The following is a 22,378-nucleotide window of genomic DNA, read 5'->3' as shown; positions in this document are numbered from 1 at the left end:
AACATGAAAGACAAATAAATAGGAGGAAGGAAAAAGAACCGAAACGAAACAGAGATAATATATAGAGCCAAAAACAACTTCAGAACATAGTGAATATTTTCAAAAGATAAGATTGTGTATCCGTGAGACAATAGCAAGAAGGAACACCAGTGAAACAAGGAAGAGAGCTTGGAAATTAAAAATATAAAAGCTAAAGTCAGGTCCCTCTCCCAGAAAGTGGAACAGAAAATGAGAAAAATCAACCCAAAAGGTTTTAGTAAAAGAGAACATAGAAAAAAATTGGAGAGGAAATCATTAAAGAAATAGTACAAGGAAATTTCCTAAAACAAGAAAACATAAAAGTGCACATTGGAAATACCACCAAATTCCCAGCAGTGAATGAAAAAAGGACAGAGGACACCCCCCCCTACCCCCCGCCAACACACTACACATCACTTCCCATCATCATGAACAGTCAGAACATTGAGACTTAAAAAATATCTTAAAAGCTTCTAGAAAGAAAAAGTAGATTACATATGAAGAAGGGGTGGAGGACTGCATTGGAATTCTTAACAGAAATATTGAGAACCAGAAGTCAGTGGAGCAATGTCTGCAAAATTCTGAGTGGAAGTTATTTTCAGTCCAATATTCCAAACACAGGGCAGTCCTTGAATGTCAGACTGAGAAGTCGGGAGTTGGTTGTATAAGCAATGGGAAACCTTTAAACATTTTTTGGTAAGGAAATAACCTAATCAGAATTTGTGCTATGTATGGACTAATCCAGCAGTGGAATTTCAAATGACTTTGTTTGCAGAGACTAAGTTTGGGAGGCCAGTTAGCAAAAAGCTATTTGTAAGAAATAATGAAGGCTCTGAAAAGGGTAGTGGCAATGGGAATGAAGAGGCAGAAACAAGATAGGAGGAACATTTTAGAGGCAAAATCAATAGGATGTCACAAAGTCATTATTGTTCCAAAGCCATCTAATCAGATAAAAGCTGGTAAAGTGATTTCCTAGAATCAATATTGGCAGCGTTTTCACATTAAAGCCATGTTATGTAGGAGGGTGTTGGGATAGGAGAAGACTCTGATATTTCTGCCTTTCATTCAAATATACTTTGAAAAGTTTGAAAAATTGGAAATACTGAAAAACGGTGGTCAACTACATTGTCAGGCATTCCAGGATTCCAAATGCCTGTCAGGTTGCCAACTTTACTCTGGAAGTGCTGCTTAAATCCACCAGTTTTGAGGTAAAGATAAGCACATGTAGAATTTTCTCACCCTCTTCGAATGTCCCTCAAATAAAAACCTTCAAAGTAATATTCTCTATTCTGAGGCTCAGCTTGTTTGTTCTTTCTCGGGAGATACCTAAAACTGAGTATAGTGTTCTTGAGCTTCTCCTATTTAAAACTATTTCTTTAACTTTTAATTTGAATTTAACTACTCAAAATAAGTTGTAAAAATAGTACATAGGTTGCAAACCTTTCTCCCTGCTTTCCCAGTAGTGATACCTTATAATTGTATGCATAGCAAAACTAGGTAAGTAACATGGGTACAATACTATTAACTAGATTGCAGACATTTTTAAGTTTTCTCCAATTTTTGTATGCACTCATTTATGTGTGTTTATAGTTCTCTGCAGTTTTATCTTATGTATACATTGATTATCTATACACTACCACAATCAAGGTACAGAATTGTTCCTTTTCCAGAAAGAACTCCTGCTACCCCTTGACAGTTATACCCGCCTCTCCCATCCTTTCCTGTCTCCTATCAACCAGTAATTTTTTTTCCTTTCTTTTCTTTTTTTAATATATCTTTATTGAAGGGAAAGGGGAGAGAGAGAGAGAGAGAGAGAGAGAGAGAGAGAGAGAGAGAGAGAGAGAGAGAGAGAGAGAGAGAAACATCAACGATGCGAGAGAATCATTGATCGGCTGCCTCCTGCATGCTCTCTACTGGGGATCAAACCTGAAACCTGGGCATGTGCCCTTGACTGGAATCGAACCTAGAACTCCTCAGTCCTTCGGCTGACCCTCTATCCACAGCCAGGGCATTTTTTTTTTTTTACATTTCTATAGGTTTATTTCAAGAATGTTATATAAATGGAATCATATAGTATGAATCATTTAAGATTGCCCCCTCTCCCCCCAACTAAATAGAATGCCCTTGAAATCCATCCAAGTGGTTGTATCTTTCAATAGTTTTGTTCCTCATGTTGCTGGATAGTATTCACTGTATGGATGTATCAGAGCTGGTTAAACCATTCACCCACTGAAGAACATTTGAGTTGTTTTTAGTTTTTACCTATTATGAATAACGTTGCTGTGAACAGTTGTATACACATAAGTTTTCCTTTCTCTGGTGTTAACACACAAGGATGCAATTGCTGGGTTGTATGGTACGTACATGTTTAGGTTTATAAGAAACTATCAAACTATTTTCTGTAGTACCTTTACTATTTTACATTCCCACCAGCAATGTTTATGGGGTTTTTTGGTGTCCCAAGAGATTTTCACATATGTTTTTTCTAGATTTTAGAAGTTTTATGATTTTTAGCTCTTGTTCAGTCTAAGATATTAATCAAAACTGCAAAGTTGCTCCTGCCAAGCCAGTTATAGGGAGTCTGTCTTCCATTGTCTTTTTTTCATCTACTCGTAACATAGTGCCTGACGTATTGCACACCAAGTAATTATTGATGGATAAATGGATTCATACATATATTCATTTATTCAGCCAAACTAGAAACTAATGGGAAAGCAAATAATCATTCCTAAGAATGATTAACAAGTAAATGTCGTTGAACTCCATCAACTTTCCTTCGTTTACCCTCTTTTCACCCATACTTAATTTTATGACAATAATGAGATTAAAAGTCTAACAAAATTCAGAAAAAGAGAAAGAAAAATTATTAGTGTTTTCATTCACCCTTTAAATAGCAAGTATGTTAGTTGAGTTGGTTTATGAGTGTGGTTTGGTTTAGTTTCATGGGTGTTTTTTAATTCAATATAGTTGTGTTTATATTAAATTGTTTAGGCATAGTAGAGTTTATTCCATTTGTAATTTAAGGACAAAAAAAGAATATGGTACAATTTCTATAAAGAGATTGTCATATTGGAGGCTAGTTGAATTTTCTGCCCTCCAAAACATGTTTTAATATTTATAATCTTGTCTTCCTCTGTGTCCAACTTCATTGTATATATACGTGTATTGTATCAAAATACCTTGAATGTCATTTTTGTCTATGATGATATATTTCCTTCCCATGTGTTTGTTCATTTTAAGTGACAACTCAGGTTGACAAGTATCCTTTTTTACCATTAGCAGCTGGGCTCATTAGACCATCCTGTCTAGAGGCAGAGAACAGGGAGAAGGAAGATCAGCAGTGTATGTTATGTTTCCATAAATAGCTTTTTGTGTGGCTGGTTGTGTGGGTTTCTTTTAAGCTAACATAAAAGCAGTGAGTAATAGAAGCAGCGGGAACTGGCTTTAACTGCAGCAGATACCCAGTGCAGCTAGAAGGACTTTTTTTTTTTTTTTTTTTTTTTAACACACAAGTAGAACTCTGGTGAATGAACTTTAATTTCTCCTTTAATTCATCAAGGGAAACCTTTAGCATTGTAGTATAGGAAAGGATATGCTTTTACAAACAGAAAACATCAGTTGGATGTTTTCATGGATACCGGGTTTGAAAAACAATTGAAATTGGGAAACAAGTAAAGCTATATTTTTCCCAAAGTGAGATCTCAGATGCAGTTTAAAAAAAAAAAAAAAAAATGATTAGACCCTGTGTGAATTTGCTGGTGTTAGGATAAACAAATTTTGTTAATTACTACCTGGGAAATTTTCAGGTGAGTCCAACTGCCGCGAATATACATTGCTGCACCCACTTAAAGCTGAGCTGTCTCTTCAAGAATTCAGTGGATCAATCTGGAGTCAGGACTGCCAAGCCAAGCAGAAATTCACCTGCACTGGAGTACAGGATTTTGTGTGGCAATAAGCATTTTTAATGAAAAGTTTCCCAAGTTTGGGGTTGAATCTAAACATGTGGCAGATTGAGCTAGCACATCCAAGCACTGTTGGTGCTTTGGGGGAAATCTGGCTTCTGTGTGGTTCAGCTGAGTAAAATCCAGCTGTGTTTTACTTAACGCTGCACTAATCACAGTTAAGCTGACTCCCTTTTCCTTCATCATCACTGTATCCAGTGGTGTGTGTTTTGGCTCCTCATACCCCACCCCTTCACATTTGTCTTTTAAGACTCATTTCAGATACGCATGTGTGTTAAAGCAATATAATAGTCACTCACTGTAGTAAGTAATAGAAAGTCTCTCCTGCCTGTAGTTTATCTCAACAAACGGTCAGAAGCTGCAGGTAATCTTCATCTGCAAAGCAGTTAGATTTTTTTTTTTATTAGTTAAGGTATTACAAATGTGTCCTCATCCCCCCCATTAACCCCAACCCCCCCCCCCCCCCCGCCCCGTACACTCATGCTCCCATCACCCTTACCTCTCACATTGCTAGAGGGAGGTCTTAGACTCAGAGCTTACACAGAAATCAAGGTTGTTGGCTGATCTTAAAACAAAATGTAAAACCATGGTGTTACTACTAAGAACTAATATTGCTTCTGGAAAGCAGTTTCATGATTAAAGCGAGAAATAGTCAAATTGGAGCCCTGAATTATCCTTACACGGTGTTTGGCATTGGTGGGTAGGGGTGTGGGTGTGGGTGTGGGTCAGGGAAAGAACTCAAGGGATTCACTTTCAAAGTTAGGTTTCTTAATGAGGGTCATTGTCAAAGTGGACTGGAAAAAATGTTTTAAATTTTTATTCTCTCAATAAATTCACATTTTGCTTTCCATTAGAGAAGTAAGCAAGCTGCCTTACCAGCTGCTAAAATTCTCTATTTAGCAGATCTAAGAAAATCAATTCTTATGAAGGTATAGGAGATGGTAAACACGATTTAGAGGGGATTTGAGGTTTCTGATGCTATTATGTATAAATATTTGCACAGATAATGCCATCCCCACTCACCCATCCCCCAGCCATTCCCAGGCTGCTTGATCTTACTGTTTACTGTAATCCTGCTTCTCTGGGAATTACTTCTGTCTTCGAAGAGATACTTTCTTCCCAATACAGGAAGGGCTTGCTTATTTATTCAGTAGTAATGTGGAACATATTAATGACTTTGGAGTTCAGTTCATTGGGTGGGTGTAAGTATGTGCACATACATACATACATACATAAATGGTGAACAATAGGAGATTCTGAACTATGTATTAATGCTGTTTCAGTAACTGGGAGAAGTTTTGAATTCTAATTCCAAATAACTTGGTTGCAAAATCTGTTTATAGCTATGTTTGGAAGTTAGACCTGAGTATCGAAATGAAGTTTGTTAAGCATTGGAAATTCAGTGAATAAAGAATTTTACCGAATTTTTTCTAAAAGAAAAAAGAATGTGTAACCCAGATAAGATAAATGTAAAATCTTACCTAGAAACATTAGAGTAATCACTGCACAGAAAATAGAACAGATGTGAGAGAAAGATTGTACTTGCAAGGTAGAATGTAGCAAATACCTTCTAACAGGAGGCAGGGAATCATATGGAGCAAGCTAAAACTTCTCAGCTTTGTTTCCTAGTAGAGTTAAGAGATTCTCCTCCACCCCCAGGTTGCCTCACTTTTTCCTACAGCCTTTGACTATGAGAAATTGTTAATGGAAGTGGGTGAGGACCTTGCCATTCCTTTCTTCCTCTCTTAAAGTGGTAAGCTTGCAGAGCATGCTCCTTGAGTCCTTCAAGCTCCAGCTTCTCCCTGCTGCCTTCAGCTCTAATCTTATAGGTGTAGCACCATGGCAACAGCCCAGCCTAGAGCCCAGGAACCTTGTTTGTGTTACCTAAGGGGCTGATGCAGTCTGAGAAAGAGAGGAAGGAATATTACCGATCCTGCCGTCTGTTTAGAAGATGATTTCATGTTCTGCTGTTTGTCTTTCTGTTCTGCTTCTGTTGAGGATTTGAAATTACTCCTGGAAAACATTGATCCAAAGATGTTATCAGTAATCGAAGGCAGCAGGGAAACTATCTTCTATTGGTTCTTATCTTCTAAACAGAGAGTTGTTTTCTGAGATGTAGTTCAGAAAGTGACTTGCTATACCGTGACATGTGGCACCGCTATGCTTTGGGGTTGCACTGCCAGTTGGCTGTACAGTTGCTTCATGTAGGTAGACATTTATTTTGTTTGAAATAAAATTAATTTTTGTTTTATAATATTTTCCTAGAGAATTTTAAAAATAAAAGTGAGCCTTTTGTCATCCCTCCTTCTATGTTAAATATGCCTTTTGGTTTCCTGTTGTGAGGCTCACTATCCGAGTGTGAGGCTTTTTCTGTCCAAATAACTCCTCTTGGGAAAATGGGCTGGAATTGTTGTTTTCTGTATGCTTTAAAAAGATTACAGTATCCTATTGCCTCAACCAAGCTTCCTGTGAAGCATAGTGGGAAAGTTGCATGCTAATCACATTAAAGTAAAATTATTTTAGCATTTAATTATTTATAGTTGTTGCATTATATAACATGTCATTATCTTATCCAGTAAAACTAAAGGCAATAAATGTGGAGCTGCTACATTTTTATGTACAAAATATTATTTGGCTTTTGTGCATAGTTTCGTGCAACATTAGTTGGCTTTTGTGCACACTTTTGTGTATTATTAGTGCTAAATATAATTATTGGCTTTTTGACCTTAAAAAGACTGCTGAATATCAGAGCACATGTTTGTTAGTCTAAACATTAAATGGAAAGAATGGAGTAAAATCCTCTTGCTTAAGATGTTTCCTATTATATGGAGTTTATTAAATGATGTTAGAATGGAAACAGAGGGAAAGAGCAGCCTTTAGTGCTAATTTTCTATATCTCATTATAATTTAACTGAAAGCTACTCTGACATTTCTGATATTTCAGTTCCTTTTACTGTTTTCATGGTTATTTCAAGGAAATGAATGAAGTTGCTTATTTAATATATTTTACAAAAATTAATGTCTTCACACAAGGCATTTCTTTTTATCCCTATTACTAGGTACTTCTCGAAATTATATATATATACATATATTAAAAATGAATATATATATTCATTTATATATTAAAAACTGTGGGGTTTTCAGCCAATAAATAATATAATTACTGAGTAAAACTGCATGGCTATCCATTACTGAATTCAAAAATATTGTGCATTATATTGTTTGACTTTGCTAATTCCTCCGAGGGGAAGATAGTAAAGTTCTAGCTCCTATGGTGACAAGAGTCATGATTCCCAGCCTTCTTTATTAAACAGCTAGGAAACAAAATCAGTCAGGATGCCTGAATGGTATTCACAAAGAACTGTTCTTCTAGATGAGAGCTTGAACATTTCTTTTGTGGATGGGAGGTTTCTTCGAGGCATTTTATTCTTAATTCATATTTATACAGTAAAGCATGGATAGAACCAAAAGCTTGCCAGAAAAGAATGTCATATTGAGATGGAAATCAGACCTTTTGAAAGGCAGGGTCTTGTGCTGAAAAGCTTGGCTCTGTCTGTGTGTGTGTGTGTGTTTATCAGTAATAGAAGAGGATAATCTGAAAAGAAGAAATAATGTCTTTTGATAATACCTTTGTACAAATAAGAGTATATAAGATAACCTTGAATAGTATATATTTCTCCATCTTCAAACAGGAGTGAGGGTAAAAACATCTGTACTGGAGCTTTGAGATCCCTTGAGACTAGTAAAATTATGATATGCATTTGCTTTATTGAGGAAAAATTGTGTGTGAGTACACACAAATATATATATACAATTTATATGTGCCACATAAATATGGTTACTGTTATTGTTACATATTAACTACTAATTTGCTCCTCATTTATTTTTTCCTTAGTTATTTATACATTTCTTGTCAGCCTCCACTGCATTAGACTGTCATTTCCTTTTTGGCCATGTAGTTACATTGTCTTACATATCTTTTTCTATGTTAGGTCTCGTGGGCTGCCTAAACTGAAAGAGTCCCGTTCCCATGAGTCCTTGCTGAGCCCATGCAGTGCAGTGGAGTGTCTGGATCTTGGCAGAGGGGAGCCCGTATCAGTGAAACCGCTTCATAGTAGCATCCTTGGACAAGACTTCTGCTTTGAGGTAAAGTATAGAAAAAAGGAAGAATAGTTGAACAACTAGCAGATCTTCTACCCAATAATTCTGTGTTTTTATTACTATGGTATTGATGATTTGATCATCTTAACTAGTTTTTAGTTACTGGAAATTACCTACTTCTAGGGAAAAGGCTTGGAAATCTGTCAATCTAATTTTATTGGTGGTTAAAGTTATCAATGATGGCTTCTCATTCCTTTTGACTTCATCTGCTTTCAAAGTAAATGAGTTCTTTAGTACATTCTCAGCAGAGGCCACAAGACTAACAATAATATTAAATTTGTATTTCAGTTTTTTAGTATTGATAAAGATATCAAACACTATCTTGTTATTTTTCTCCTAAAAGTCTAAGCCCCAGTTTTAATGATTCTCTGAGGAAATTGACCAAAAGGTAATTTTTCTAACTGTTTCATGGGCAGTTTAAGATCTGGGACCATGTCTTACTTATTTTTATAATCCCCTGCACCTTGCACAGTTCCTGGCACATTACAGGTGCCTGATTTCTTAAATGAACAAATTGTCCTTAACCATTTCAACATGTCACTAATATAAAACTTACCAATGAGATGTTTTTTTAACATTCTTTTTTAGGGGAGGAGGGTACTAAGTCTTCAAAATCTCCTGTGAATTTTACATTTATAGTGCATTTCAATTTGAACTAGTTACATTCATTTCAGGTGTTCGCTAGTCATATGTGGCTAGTAGCTACCATATTAGATCAGAATATATAACCTGATCTAATTTACTAGGTTATAATCTGAGATTGAGTTAATATATGAGCACACTTAGCAATTTGGACAAGTCACTTGTTAGTGTTTTTCTTATAAGTCACTTGAACTTCCTGTATTTTAAAAGTCGGTTCAACAGGTTGTATACTAAGCCCAGTGTTAAGTGCTAGGCATATAGGTCACATGTTCCATTTTTAAAGAAAAGTGATAATAGTGGTCAGGTTACCCTCCTAAAGACTAGAAATCACAAGTGAGTTGCCTAGTGGAGGAGATATAGTTTCCAAAGAAAATAACCCAATACTGGTAACTCTTTCAGTTTCATTAATACCATCTTATCCTATACTAGAGGCCCAATGCATGAAGATTCATGCAAGAATGGGCCTTCCTTCCCTTGGCTGCTAGCACCGCCTTTGCTCTGGCCGGAGCCGCCTTTCTACCTTCCTTCCGGCCCGGAGACACCTTTTCTCCTTCCCACGCTGCTGAGCAGCTGGGGCAGTGTGGAATGCCTGCGTCCCGCCCTGCCCCCGGCTGCTCAGTGCCTGTGTATGCAAATTAACCTGCCATATTTGTTGGGTTAATTTGCATACCCACTCCTGATTGGCTGGTGGGAGTTGCGAAGGTACGGTCAGTTTGCATCTTTCTCTTTTTATTAGTGTAGATAATAAAGCTATAATATGCAAATTGACCGTCATACCTCGCACAAGATGACTGCCCCCATGTGGTCAAAAGATGGCCGGCAGGGGAGGACAGTTGTGGGCGATCAGGCCAGCAGGGGAGGGCAGTTGTGGGGGGATCAGGCCGGCAGGGGAGAACAGTTGGGGGGACCAGGCCTATAGGGTAGGGCAGTTTTGGGGGGACCAGCCCTGCAGGAGAGGGCAGTTAGGGGCATCCAGGCTGGCAGGGGAGGGCAGTTGGAGGCGATTGGGCCAGCAGGGGAGCAGTTAGGCGTCGATCAGGCTGTCAGGGGAGTGGTTAGGGGGTGATCAGGCTGGCAGGCAGAAGCGGTTAGGAGCAATCAGGCAGGCAGGCAGGTGAGCGATTGGGAGCCAGCAGTCCCAGATTGTGAGAGGAAGTTCCGACTGCTGGGGATTGGGCCTAAACTAGTAGTCGGACATCCCTCAAGGAGTCCCAGATTGAAGAAGGTGCAGGCTGGACTGAGGGACACCTCCCCCCAGTGCATGAATTTCATGCACCGGGCCTCTAGTAATATTATAATGAATGTGGTGCTAGGGGTCACCCAGGGAGGTCTCAACCTGATCCAGGTCCTTGTCACAGAATAAGAAGGAATTCAAGAGGGTGACAGAAAGATTTAGCAAAACTGAATAATTTATTAACATGGCAGTGTGCACTTGAGAAGTGAGAGCGGGCAATCTTGGAGAACAAGACATGGTGATGGGGTCTGGGTGGAAGGTTTTTATTAAACACTAGAGGCCTGGTGTATGAATTTGTGCACAGGTGGGGTCTGGTCGGCCCGCCACGATGGGGGCCCATTGGGTTAGGCCGGCGCAGGGAGGGGCCACGGGTGGTTGGCCAGCTGGCCCTGCCCCCAGTCGAGGTGTTGGGGGTCGGATCAGGCCAGTTGGTTGCTGCAGTGTATGTCATAGCCATCGGTCATTCCATTTGTTCTGGTCGGTCCCCTGTTCTGGTCACTGGGCTTTTGTATAGATGGGCAAAGGGTGAGGGGATTGAGTGGTCCTCTGCTTCTGCCTCTGGTAGGATGACTGCTAATGCAGCTCATTCTTTTCTCTCCTCTCTGGATAGTGATTATTATTATTACTTTTTTTTTGGTCCTCTAATTACAGGAAACTGGAGTGGGGGAAGTAGGGGCACAGGTTGTGAGTGAAGGTTGAGTTTGTGGTGTTTCAGCCAAGATGAAGAAGGGGAGGGGTAGAGCCTGATGCCTCAAAAGCAGTCCCAAGAAATAGGATAAGCTGTTTTAGAGACTCCTCTCTTCCCTTTTTAGTTATTCTTTATTAAGTCTCTCAGAATTGAACATACTCATTAGCAGTTCATTTAAGATGTGTCCTGAAAGGTTTTTAATTTTGGTATTTCAGAACAGTTTTAGGATCCTGAGCTGAATTCTCACTGGCTTTTGTTGTCTCATCAGGAGATAAGTGAGGATGCAAAGCAAAAAGTGGACGTAGATGTAGATATACCAGTAGAATCACAAAGCTGGTTTCATGTAGTATGGTTTTGGTTCATAGCATATCTTAACTCAAACAATACAATTAGGAAACTAGAGCCCTCAAGCCCTATGTTTTATTTTCTTTATGTCTAACCTTTATGTTGAAGGTTACCTACTTGAGTGGAAGTAAATGCTTCAGCTGTAACTCCGCTTCAGAAAGAGATAAGTGGATGGAAAACCTTCGCAGGACAGTTCAACCAAATAAGGTAATAGTGGCTTTGAGGTCTAAAAAATGTGTAACTCTATAAGCAGTAAGTTGATAGAAGCTAAATGCAGTGATAATACCTTAATTTTTATAGAACTTTTTAAACACATTCGCCATTTCAAACATATTATGCCATTTTATGCTGAACATTATTTTATTGCAGTTATTATGTTTTTACCAATGTAGATAAGAAGACTCAGAGAATTTAAGTAACCTGCCCAAATCAGAAGCTAATATATGATAGAAATGAGACTAGAACACAAGTTTTTTAACTACTTATCTTTTTTTATTTGTAGACATTAGTCGAGTTGCCACAAGGGTAGCTACATGAGAACTTACGTTACAGAATGATATTTTGTAACCCAAATAAAATAGAATGTATATGGCTCTGTAAAATTCTGATACATTCTATTTAGAGCTTCCTATTATCCTGAACAATGATACAATAATTCCTTTCATTATTTATTTACTAGAGGCCCGGTGCACAAATTCATGCACCACTGGGGTCCCTCGGCCTGGCCTGCAGATGGGGCCGAAACCTGCTCTCCGACATCGCCCGAGGGGTCCCGGATTGCGAGAAGGTGCAGGCCAAGCCAAGGGACCCCATTGGTGCACAATTGGGGCTGGGAGGGACGCGGGAGGTTGGCCAGCCGGGGAGGGACCGCAGGAGGTCTCCAGGGCATGTCGGGCTCATCTAGCTCAGTCCTGATCTGCCGGATCCCAGCAGCAAGCTAACCTACCAGTCGGAGCATCTGCCCCTTGGTGGTCAGTGCACGTCATAGCAGCTGGTCAACTGTCTGCCCCCTGGTGGTCAGTGCACATCATAGTGAGCGGTTGAGGGGCCTTAACATGTCATTAGCATATTACACTTGGATTGGTTGAACAGACAACTGGATACTTAGCATATTAGGCTTTTATTATATAGAATTACCCGTAATGAAGTATATAAGCAGCATCACCCAGTAGTTGGCAAACTCATAAGTCAACAGAGCCAAATATCAACAGTAGGATTGAAATTTCTTTTGAGAGCCAAATTTTTTAAACTTAAACTATATAGGTAGGTACATTGTTATTAACTTAATTAGGGTACTCCTAAGGCTTAGGAAGAGCCACACTCAAGGGGCCAAAGAGCCGCATGTGGCTCGTGAGCTGCAGTTTGCCGACCACGGGCATCACCTATTTCAAAAGGAAAATGTTGTCTTTCTGGGATTTTGGCTCTCTAACTTAGCTTTATTACTTCTTTATAGGACAACTGCAGACGAGCTGAAAATGTTCTTCGTTTATGGATCATTGAAGCTAAGGACCTCGCCCCCAAAAAGAAATATTTCTGTGAACTGTGCCTTGATGATACCCTCTTTGCTCGTACAACCAGCAAGACCAAAGCAGACAATATTTTCTGGGGCGAACATTTTGAATTCTACAGCCTTCCACCTCTTCATAGCATCACAGTTCACATTTATAAAGATGTGGAAAAAAAGAAAAAGAAGGACAAGAATAATTATGTAGGTCTAGTCAACATCCCCTCTGCCAGTGTGACTGGTCGCCAATTTGTAGAAAAGTGGTATCCCGTGAGTACACCTACACCGAACAAAGGAAAGACGGGAGGACCTTCTATTCGAATTAAATCGCGTTTCCAAACTATCACCATTCTGCCTATGGAACAGTACAAAGAATTTGCAGAATTTGTCACCAGCAACTATACCATGCTGTGTTCTGTCCTTGAACCAGTAATTAGTGTGAGAAATAAGGAGGAGTTGGCTTGTGCCTTAGTGCACATTCTTCAAAGTACTGGCAGAGCCAAGGTAAGTGGAAAGGAGGATTACGTTACCCAAAGTTTCTTCCCTACCTTGTATGGAGACACCAAAATATGGTACTGTGGAGATGCAAATTAGAGAAATACTTGTTACTAATGCTCAAAAAAGAAAAAAAGAATTGAGAAGGAAGGCTATTAGCAGTTCTTAGATCCAGAAAAGAGAGAGATTATAAAACTAAAGGAATACCATGGAGAGATCACAAATATTTATTTAAAGTTCATTTGCATTGAAGATAGGTACCACAGCTAGTTCTTTATTGTCTGAAAAATAAATTGGTGATATGGGCGTGATAATCCCACAGTACATTCAGGGTTGTTTCTTACCGTGGTTTTACTCCTCACTATATATTGTCTGAGTTAAGATTAACCGGTGACATATACTCTGGTTACAGAAGGAGGTATTCCAGAAGCATGCTAGGTATTAGCAAGCATCTTCATGGGATTAAATCTATATTTGGAATAAAAACAGCAAGGGATGTTACATAATTGGTATAATATGAATCTTATTTCATCCTGGATATAAGTAAAAATTTAGGAAGATGAAGGAAGAGCAATGTGTTAATTGTATGAAGAACAACAACCAAATGATAGTCTTTGATCAGCCTGAACTAGAGTAATTATCACCTCTGTGAGGCATATTCACTTCATTAGGCTGAGTCACTATTACATTATATACAAATTGGCCACAGTAAAATTGTGTTTCAGACCTAGAGGCGTTCACAGATAGAATAATTTATTTACAAAAGTGCTATGATGCTTTCTTGATATAAATCAGAATATGCTGATATATTCAATACTTAGTTCCTTATCTAAGTATTATTATCCTATTGATTATAATTTTTGTGGTTGCATTTACTGATAATAATCTTTAGGTTTCTGGCATTAAAAAAGCTCAAGAATTTGGGGTGAGGCGTCATTGAAATTTTGATTGTCATCTTTGAAATTGTAGGGTATGTTCTTTCTGCTTTTTAGTAGCTCAAAGTTCAGGACATATGCAGAATTTTTTAAACAACCTTATTGAGGTATAATTTACAAACAGTAAACTATACCCATTTAAAGTGAAAAATTGAATGATTTTTGACAGATGATGCTCCCACTGAAACCACCAGCACAACCAAGATACTGAATGTTACCATCACCCTCAGAAGTTTTCTCCTGCCCCTTATTCTAAGAGTTTTAATACTGATTCCTAAGTCTACAACTCTTTTACACACTTGAAGGTGCCCAGAGTAAATCCCATTAATATTTAAAATGCTTAATTTAAAAATAAATCCGCATATTCCCTGTTCTTATACTTTAGAGACTTTGATATATCCAGTGAATACGTATTCAAAATATTTGATATCATATTTCAAACTGAACAATAAACATGTTCTTTAAGACCATTAAGAAATGAAGCAGCTATTTCTTAAGAATTTTATTTCTCATCATGCCTTTCTTCTCCCTGGATGGATTGGGGGTGGAGGTGTAGCAGACAGACTGCCTAGAAAATAAGTTAAAGTGTTGAGTTCAAGAAATTCCATGTTGATACTGTGGACCAATTCGTAACTGTTAAATATTGAATACCTAATATGTGCAGGAACTGTTAAGTGCTTAAAAATATAGAGGTGAACAAAAATAGACACTGTCTCTGACCTCATGGGGCTTACAGTCTTTTAGTGGAAATAGATATTAATCAAATAATTACAGAAATAAAAAGTGTGATGACAGTGAGAAATGCCGAGAAGTGCACTATGGGGACCTGACTAATGCGGTTCATGGCAGTGTTGGTCAGAGCAGACTTCTCTGAGGAAAGGATGTATGAACTAAGATCCAAAAGATCCCAGGAATTAACTTCATGACAGTCGGGGCAGGAATGATGGGGTGAATGAAGCAAAACAGAGCAGCATTTGCACAAAATTTGTGGGAGATAGACAGCACTGTGTGTTAGAAAAGACTTGGTGTGTTCAAGGACCTATAAAGGAGGCCCTTGAGGCTGGAGCAGAATACAGAGAGAGTATATACAAGATGAGGCTAGGAAGGTGGACAGAAACCAGAACATATGGAGACTTGTCAGCTGCACTCAGAATTATGGTCCTTACTCAAATGCAATGGAGAAATCTGTGAAGGAATTTTAAACTTAGAGGTGGTGACACCTAAGATTTTATCCTGACTTAACTTTTTTTTTTTTCCCAAATGAATCTGGTAGCTTTAGTTTTAAAGCAGGGTTCCCAGGATGTCTGGTATTTCATCAGTCTCTTCTGATGTATATTATTTATTCAGTTGCTTTCTGCCTGACTGAACATTATTCTACCAGGATTTTCTGACGGACTTGGTGATGTCTGAGGTGGATCGTTGTGGAGAACATGATGTCTTGATCTTCAGAGAGAATACCATTGCCACCAAGTCCATTGAGGAATACCTCAAGTTGGTGGGACAACAGTATCTTCATGATGCCTTGGGTATGGAGAAGGAAAACATTTTCTTTTCTTCCCCTTTTGATTTTAAGTTATTTCATCCTCATGAGACAAACAAATTGGGCTAAACTTCTGGGTGTTGTTTAGGTCTAGCTGACTAGAGTGTTATTCAAGATGTGGCTTTAAGAAGTCTCCGCAGTACTCACCAGTGGAAGAACAGCAGATGGGTTTATTACAATTTGTACAAAAAGAGAAAGCCCATCAGCATGTGCAGCTACCCCAAGACCCTCAAGTGTCTCAGATACACAATGATACCAGTTGTGGGAGGGCTGTTTCCCCAGACGTGTTGGGTACTTACATCATGATATAAATGTACTGTCTTAAAAGTGTTAACATTTGTTATCATGCATCAATAACTAGGAAACTCTTGCCAAGTCCCACAACTCTCAGTTTCTATCTTCAAGGCCTTCAAAATTTTCAACAATAACTGACTTTTATTCACTCAGTAGTTCCTGTTAAGTCACTCACTTGCAGTTCCAGGCATCAACCACTAAAGTAAGTTACGGTGCCGGGCATTTCATTGTACATCATGATAAAACAGGCATGAGTTCCTTGGAGAACATAGTCGTTATCTTTATCTCCATATCCCTGTACTTCACACAGAATGTAGATCAACTGTGTCCTATAAAAACATAATGGAGTTATATGTGAGTACTTGAAATTTTCTAGTAGTCACAGGTGAAATTAATTTTAATAACATTTTATCCAACTATGAACAGGTAATCAGTATAAAAATTATTAATGCGTAAAAATTCTTTACTTTTTTATACTATTTGAAATTCAATGTGTATTTTACATTTATTGCACATTTCAATTTGTACTAGCTACTCAAGTGTTCAGTAGCACATATGACTGTTAGGACCATAAAGAATGTTGAATGAGTTGGATAGATTTTGCCCTCAAGGAGCTTATAGTATAGGGAGGTAAGAAAAATAAGAATATATATCCCTACAACTAAAAAAGAGAGAAACCATGTGCTTTTTCAAAGACTTAAAGAAATTGATTCTAGCTGATATTGTATGTGCTATGGCAGGAGTCTCTAATGATACAATTGAAGATTTCATCATAAGCATTAAATAAAATAAAAAGACTTTTCAATGAATTCTCTGAAAAACAAATTAAATTAAGTACAGCTGAACGCTCTGAATCATTAAAATTGTACTATAGTTCATACATTTGGGGAGGGAAAAAAGGGATGCTATTTCCAGACTACTTAAAGAATTCTCTAAGAAAATTGAGTTAAAAGCTACCAGGTATATTATGTAATCTTCATTTCTTTTGATTAAAGCATTACTATTTACTTCACAGGCTCTGCCTCAGTTACGACTTAAATCTTCCATCTGTTGGCCCCCTTTACCTTTCTGATTGAAATCAGATTGCACACTGATGTCCTGTGACACACAGAAATACCACCTGTGAGATATAGAAAAGCAGACCCTAAAAAGGCCTGATTTCCATCCTTGGTGACAAAGGCAAATTCTTTTTTAGCAGTAATATGTTCATACATGTGGACTTATTTCTGCACATGAAATTAGATGCTAGATAGCAATAAGTTGATGGTTCACATGGAAAACACAGAACATTTTGGGCACAAACTTATATTTGCACCATGTAGTGAGCAGCCATCTTCTTTGGCTCTGATTTCTTTCAAAGGCAAGAGAGCAAATGTAAATGGATTGTTGAATCTGTCTCAGTAATTTTTGATTGGGCAAGCAGCTTCTGGTTACAAACCTATAAAAGGTTCACCTTTCAATGTGGTATTTTCCACACTATCAGACATGAGTTATAGTTTTAAAAGTAATATAATTTTCTCTGTTTGGGAGGATTGTAATATATCATAATCGGGGGCCGGGGGAGGTGATTTTAGGCTGCAATTTTAGACAGTTTACTTCCAGACCCTTGATTTATTTGGCTCTTTTTCTTGAAGAATAAAAGAAAAATATTCTTAAAATTCACAAATTATTTATTAATATTAGTACTATTTTCCCAGGATAGTATAACTTTAAGGAACTCTCTAAACAGAATATTTATAATATAAATCTAAAGGTGGGTTAATTTTTACATGGAATATTTGACAATAATGACTTGGTTTTAAATTTAGATACTCTTTAAAAGGGATAAATAGTATAGAAGCACATAGCATAGAGACTTTGAGAGCATGTTAAATATAAATCTTTTGGTAAACATTTTTAGAAGCCTTTTACTAGTTTTAGTTATTTTACTTTATGAAAAACTATTTTAAAGTTGCCTAATTTGCACATAACAATACTTATTGTATGGAGCCCCTAAAAATGCCAGGCACCATATTAGACACTTTTTTTTCCATGTATTATTTCAGATCCTCACCACAGCTCTGTAGAGTGGGAGTCATTATGCTATTCTCCAAATACGGCAACTGAAGCTTAGACTACTTAAGTGATTTTTCAAGGCCCCACAATCATTAAGCGATGGGCCCAGGATTTGATCCCAGATCTGTCTGGCTCCAAAGTCTTTTTCTTCTCTGTGCACCACTGTTTCCTATTCTCCAGGCATTTTTCTTTCAAATAACCACTTCTCATCCTCTCATAGCTATTTTTAAATGCTTTCATTTACCTCAGTATTAGCCATTTTGCTAGGAAAAAAAATGCTGTTTATATCACTGCTGCTACTAAATTTTTCAGAAATCATTATTTACTTTCATAAAATCTAGTATAACTAGCCTCAACCTCAAGTAATATAAGCAGATTTGAAAGGGTCTTTGAAAGATCTCCTCTTTCAGAAAGGCCTATGAAAACCCAAGGACACATAGTACCATGCATCATAAATATGTATTGAGCACTTGCAATGCTTAGGGAGCTATTTGATAGGCTGGGGATCTGAACATGAATAGAATATGGTCCCTGGCCTCCAAAGGTATTCACGCTAGATACGAGACAGACATATGAACAAATAAGCACAAAACATTGTGAAACATGGAACAGAAAATATACAGGTATAGTGGTGGGTAAACATGTAAGGTAAGGACTTGTTCTTTCAGAGAATGTTGGGCATATCCTTTTAGAGAATAGGATATATGAACAGGGCTCCTAAGCTAAATCTATTTGGAAATACAATACAGATTATATAAAGAGATGTTCTGCTACAATCTTGTGCTGTGTTGAATGACTGTTCCCATTACAAGAGGTAAGTCTAGACATCCTTACTCAAATCTATGTTTGGTACCAGAAATAGCAGTTAAAACCTTAAGTGGGCTAGTTAGTCAGAGTCCAAGTTCGAGATGTGTGGTCATCAGGGTTGTTTTTTCTCCTAAGATAATAACACTATTCACCCTGGTAAAGGGGCCTTATAACAAATAATGAATTTATGTTCATTTATTTGTGGTTTCAGATAAAAGATATAAAGTTATATCATTGTTTATAGTAGTATCATTGTTATTTTTATAAATACCATGATGATGATGATGATGGTGATTGCTGTTTTTTTCACTTCCAGGGTAAAGAAAATAAACATGATATTTGGAAGGTGATAACTCTTGGTTTCCAAAGCAATGACCCTTCATGAACAGTCTTTTGTATCCCCCTGTCAGATCTCAGAAAGATTCCCTATTATGCATTTTAGGACAGGAATCCTAAGTCCTGTTGTTCTATTTAGGAAGACCCTGTTTATAGTTCTACTATCTGTCATCTTCTCTCTTCAAATAGGGGAGTTCATCAAAGCTTTGTATGAGTCAGATGAGAACTGTGAAGTGGATCCCAGCAAATGTTCATCTAGTGAATTGATAGACCATCAGAGCAACCTGAAAATGTGCTGTGAACTGGCTTTTTGCAAGATCATCAACTCTTACTGGTGAGCTGGTATCAGTGCTTCATCCACCACCTTTGGAACTTGCATTTTTTATATAAAAGTCATCACGGTGTTAACTATTATTTCCCAACCAAAGGAAGGGCTTGGGGGTGGGGGGGAATGTGGGGGGAGACTGACAGTTTCCCTAATACATTCCTGTGTAAAATCTAAACCTCCATTGTGAGCCCAAGAATTTTTGAACTATATACATAAATACAATGTTTGTGTACAAAATTATCACCACATTCTCTAATTGGTTTCTAAAATATTTACTTGGTGTTAAAAAGATGCGTTAGTTATTTTTGATCATTGCTCCAACCCCAGCAATTGGTAAGATTTTGGAAGATTTTGGATGAACAGTCTTTAGAGAGATTATGGTGATCTTGATTAAACCAGATGGTATAGTCAGGAGCCTCATGCCATTTTCCCACTTTGCAAAACTAAATTTATACTAATTCCTGAGTTTTACAGCTTTGGGTTTCTAGTCTCCATCTGGGCTTCTGTGAATTTTCCACCACCTCTCAGCCACAAACCATTTAAGGCCTCCACTAGGCCCTCATTGCCTAGCTCTAGATTGGAGGTGTGTTGGGCCAGAGTGAGATCGCTTGCACTTTCTGTGGGTATTTAGAGATTTTGATCTTTTTCCCTTCCCCAGTGTTTTCCCTCGTGAACTGAAAGAGGTGTTTGCATCATGGAAGCAGCAGTGCTTGAACCGCGGGAAGCAAGACATCAGTGAACGGCTCATCAGTGCCTCATTGTTCCTCCGTTTCCTGTGCCCAGCCATCATGTCTCCCAGTCTGTTCAACCTTATGCAGGAGTATCCTGATGACCGCACGTCTCGGACTCTGACTCTGATTGCCAAGGTCATTCAGAACCTGGCTAACTTTGCCAAGTATGTGTTGCTACCATAACCACTTTTTACAAAACATTGTTTAAAAAAATATATGAGATATAAAATTTGGGTGGTGATAGGGATCCTCGTCACTCATGTTATAAGACTTTTATTATAAACTAGAGGCTCGGTGCACAAATTCATGCATGGGGCAGGGTCCCCTCAGCCCAGCCTGCACCCTCTCCAATCCAGGACCCCTCGGGGGATGTCCGACTGCTGGTTTCCGGATCGGGCCTAAACCAGCAGTCAGACATCCCTCTCACAATCCTGGACCACTGGCCTGCCTGGTCGGCCCTAACTGCCCCCCTCCCCCTGCCAGCCTGGTCACCCCTAACTGCCCCCTGCTGCTGGCCAGGTCATCCCCAACTGCCCCCTCCCTGCCAGCCTGGTCGCTCCTAACTACCCCCACCCCCACCCCCCGCCACCAGCCTGGTCACCCCTTGCTGCTGGTCTGGTCACCCCACATGGCCCCCCTGCCAGCCTGGATGCCCCATGCAGCCTGCTGTTCAGTCGTGTGGTTGTCCCTCACTAACCCCCCTGCTGGCCTGGTTGTAGGCAGCCATCTTGTGAGGGCATGAGGGTTAATTTGCATATTGCCTCTTTATTATATAGGATAACAAAAAAATTGGAAACAACTTAAATATTCATTTTATAGAGGAGTGGTTAAGTAACCTAGGGTACATGCATTCAGAACATTTGCAGCCACTATAAACAGTGTTTTCAAAGAATAGCCAATAATATGGAAAATGATGAAGATATAATTATATTAAATGAAAAGGGCTATTAAAAACTTTAGGGGAAAAAAAGGATATTATATGGTGCATATGCTATTATTCCAGCAGTTTAAAAACACAAAAACTTTAGTATAAACAGTTGGGAAGAACAATCAGACAAATTCTCCAGTTACATTTTCTAAAACAGTTGGCCTGGCCCCTTTAAACAAGTCAATGTCATGAAAGCTGGAAAAGATGGAAGGGGACTGTTTTAGATTTAAAATGACTAGATGCAATGCTTGAATCTTATTTAGACCTGAATTGGAAAAAAGTCTGTAAAAGTCCATTTGGGGACAATTGGTGAAATTTAATTTTAAAAATTTTATTGTGATAATGCATTGGTTTATGTAAGAGATATTCCTTATTCAAAGTATATACATACATATATATGTGTGTGTGTGTATATATATGTATAGAGAGAGCGCAAACTTGGCAAAATGTTAACACTTGGTTAATGTAGATGAGGCATATTTTTTTAATTTTTGGTAGATTTAAAGCTTTTTTAAAGGACATTGGAAAGCAGTTGGAGGAAATACACACAAATGTAAACAGTAGATAAATTCAGGTGATAGTGCATCCACACTTTTTTTTCTACTTTTCATTGTTTTTAAATTTTTCTCAGTTTGTGTAATTTTTATAATTTATAGAAAATAATTTTATGGAATCACTGAAAGAAACTTCACACTGGCAGAATTGATCAGAACAGACTCACTCAATAGTGAAGCTTAAAGACAAGATTCTATTAGCGATGTACTGAAGGAAAAAACTAGAACTTTGGTGAGACAGATTGTTTCCTGGCTTAAATAGTTACTTTTTAAGTGCACTACTTTAACTTTGAGTACCCTATAGATAACCCAATGCAAAAACATACATATTTACCCATATTTGAGCTAATTTTAGTAAAAATTATTTCTGGCTTATTTGGGAACAAGTTTCATGAACTTAAACTAGGCCTTGAAGATAGCTAGAGTCTAGATAGGCAAAGAAGAGAGCAAGTTCTTCTCTAGTAGAAATATATAACATGAGCAAAGGCTTAGAGAAGAAAAAGAGTATATGTATTTGGGAAACTTGAAGAAGCGAATTATATTGAAGGTTTATACTGATGAATATTTGGTAGGTAAATGAAGGTTATGTTATAGAGAGCTTTAAATACAAGAAAAATGAGTTTTAGCTTTACACAATAGAAAATAGAAAGCTATTCAGAAGTTTTGAGTATTAATATTAAGAAAGTATGTCTTAGCATTTATCACTTATAAATAACTAGAGGCCCAATGCATGAAAATTTGTGCAATAGTAGGCCTTCCTTCCCCTGTCTGCCGGCACCAGCTTCCCTTCGGCACTGGGAACTGGGGCAGCTTCCCTCCTC

At 38.1% G+C, this 22,378-nt stretch overlaps 1 protein-coding gene across 3 annotated transcripts in view; it reads left to right on the top strand.

Moving 5' to 3' along the window:
- RASAL2 (RAS protein activator like 2) overlaps positions 1 to 22,378 on the top strand; it is a 244,127-nt gene that overhangs the window by 202,913 nt on the left and 18,836 nt on the right. For all 3 annotated transcript variants that reach the window (XM_036344077.1, XM_036344076.1, XM_036344075.1), the window contains exons 6-11: positions 7,973 to 8,126; positions 11,159 to 11,257; positions 12,504 to 13,058; positions 15,366 to 15,510; positions 19,206 to 19,350; positions 20,003 to 20,239. In XM_036344077.1, the coding sequence (XP_036199970.1) occupies positions 7,973 to 8,126; positions 11,159 to 11,257; positions 12,504 to 13,058; positions 15,366 to 15,510; positions 19,206 to 19,350; positions 20,003 to 20,239 (1,335 nt within the window). The remainder of the gene's footprint in view (positions 1 to 7,972; positions 8,127 to 11,158; positions 11,258 to 12,503; positions 13,059 to 15,365; positions 15,511 to 19,205; positions 19,351 to 20,002; positions 20,240 to 22,378) is intronic.

The sequence above is a fragment of the Myotis myotis genome, unplaced genomic scaffold (assembly GCF_014108235.1).
Source record: "Myotis myotis isolate mMyoMyo1 unplaced genomic scaffold, mMyoMyo1.p scaffold_m19_p_18, whole genome shotgun sequence".
In the NCBI taxonomy this organism is placed as follows: Eukaryota; Metazoa; Chordata; class Mammalia; order Chiroptera; family Vespertilionidae; genus Myotis; species Myotis myotis.
This window is presented reverse-complemented; position numbering and strand designations above follow the sequence as displayed.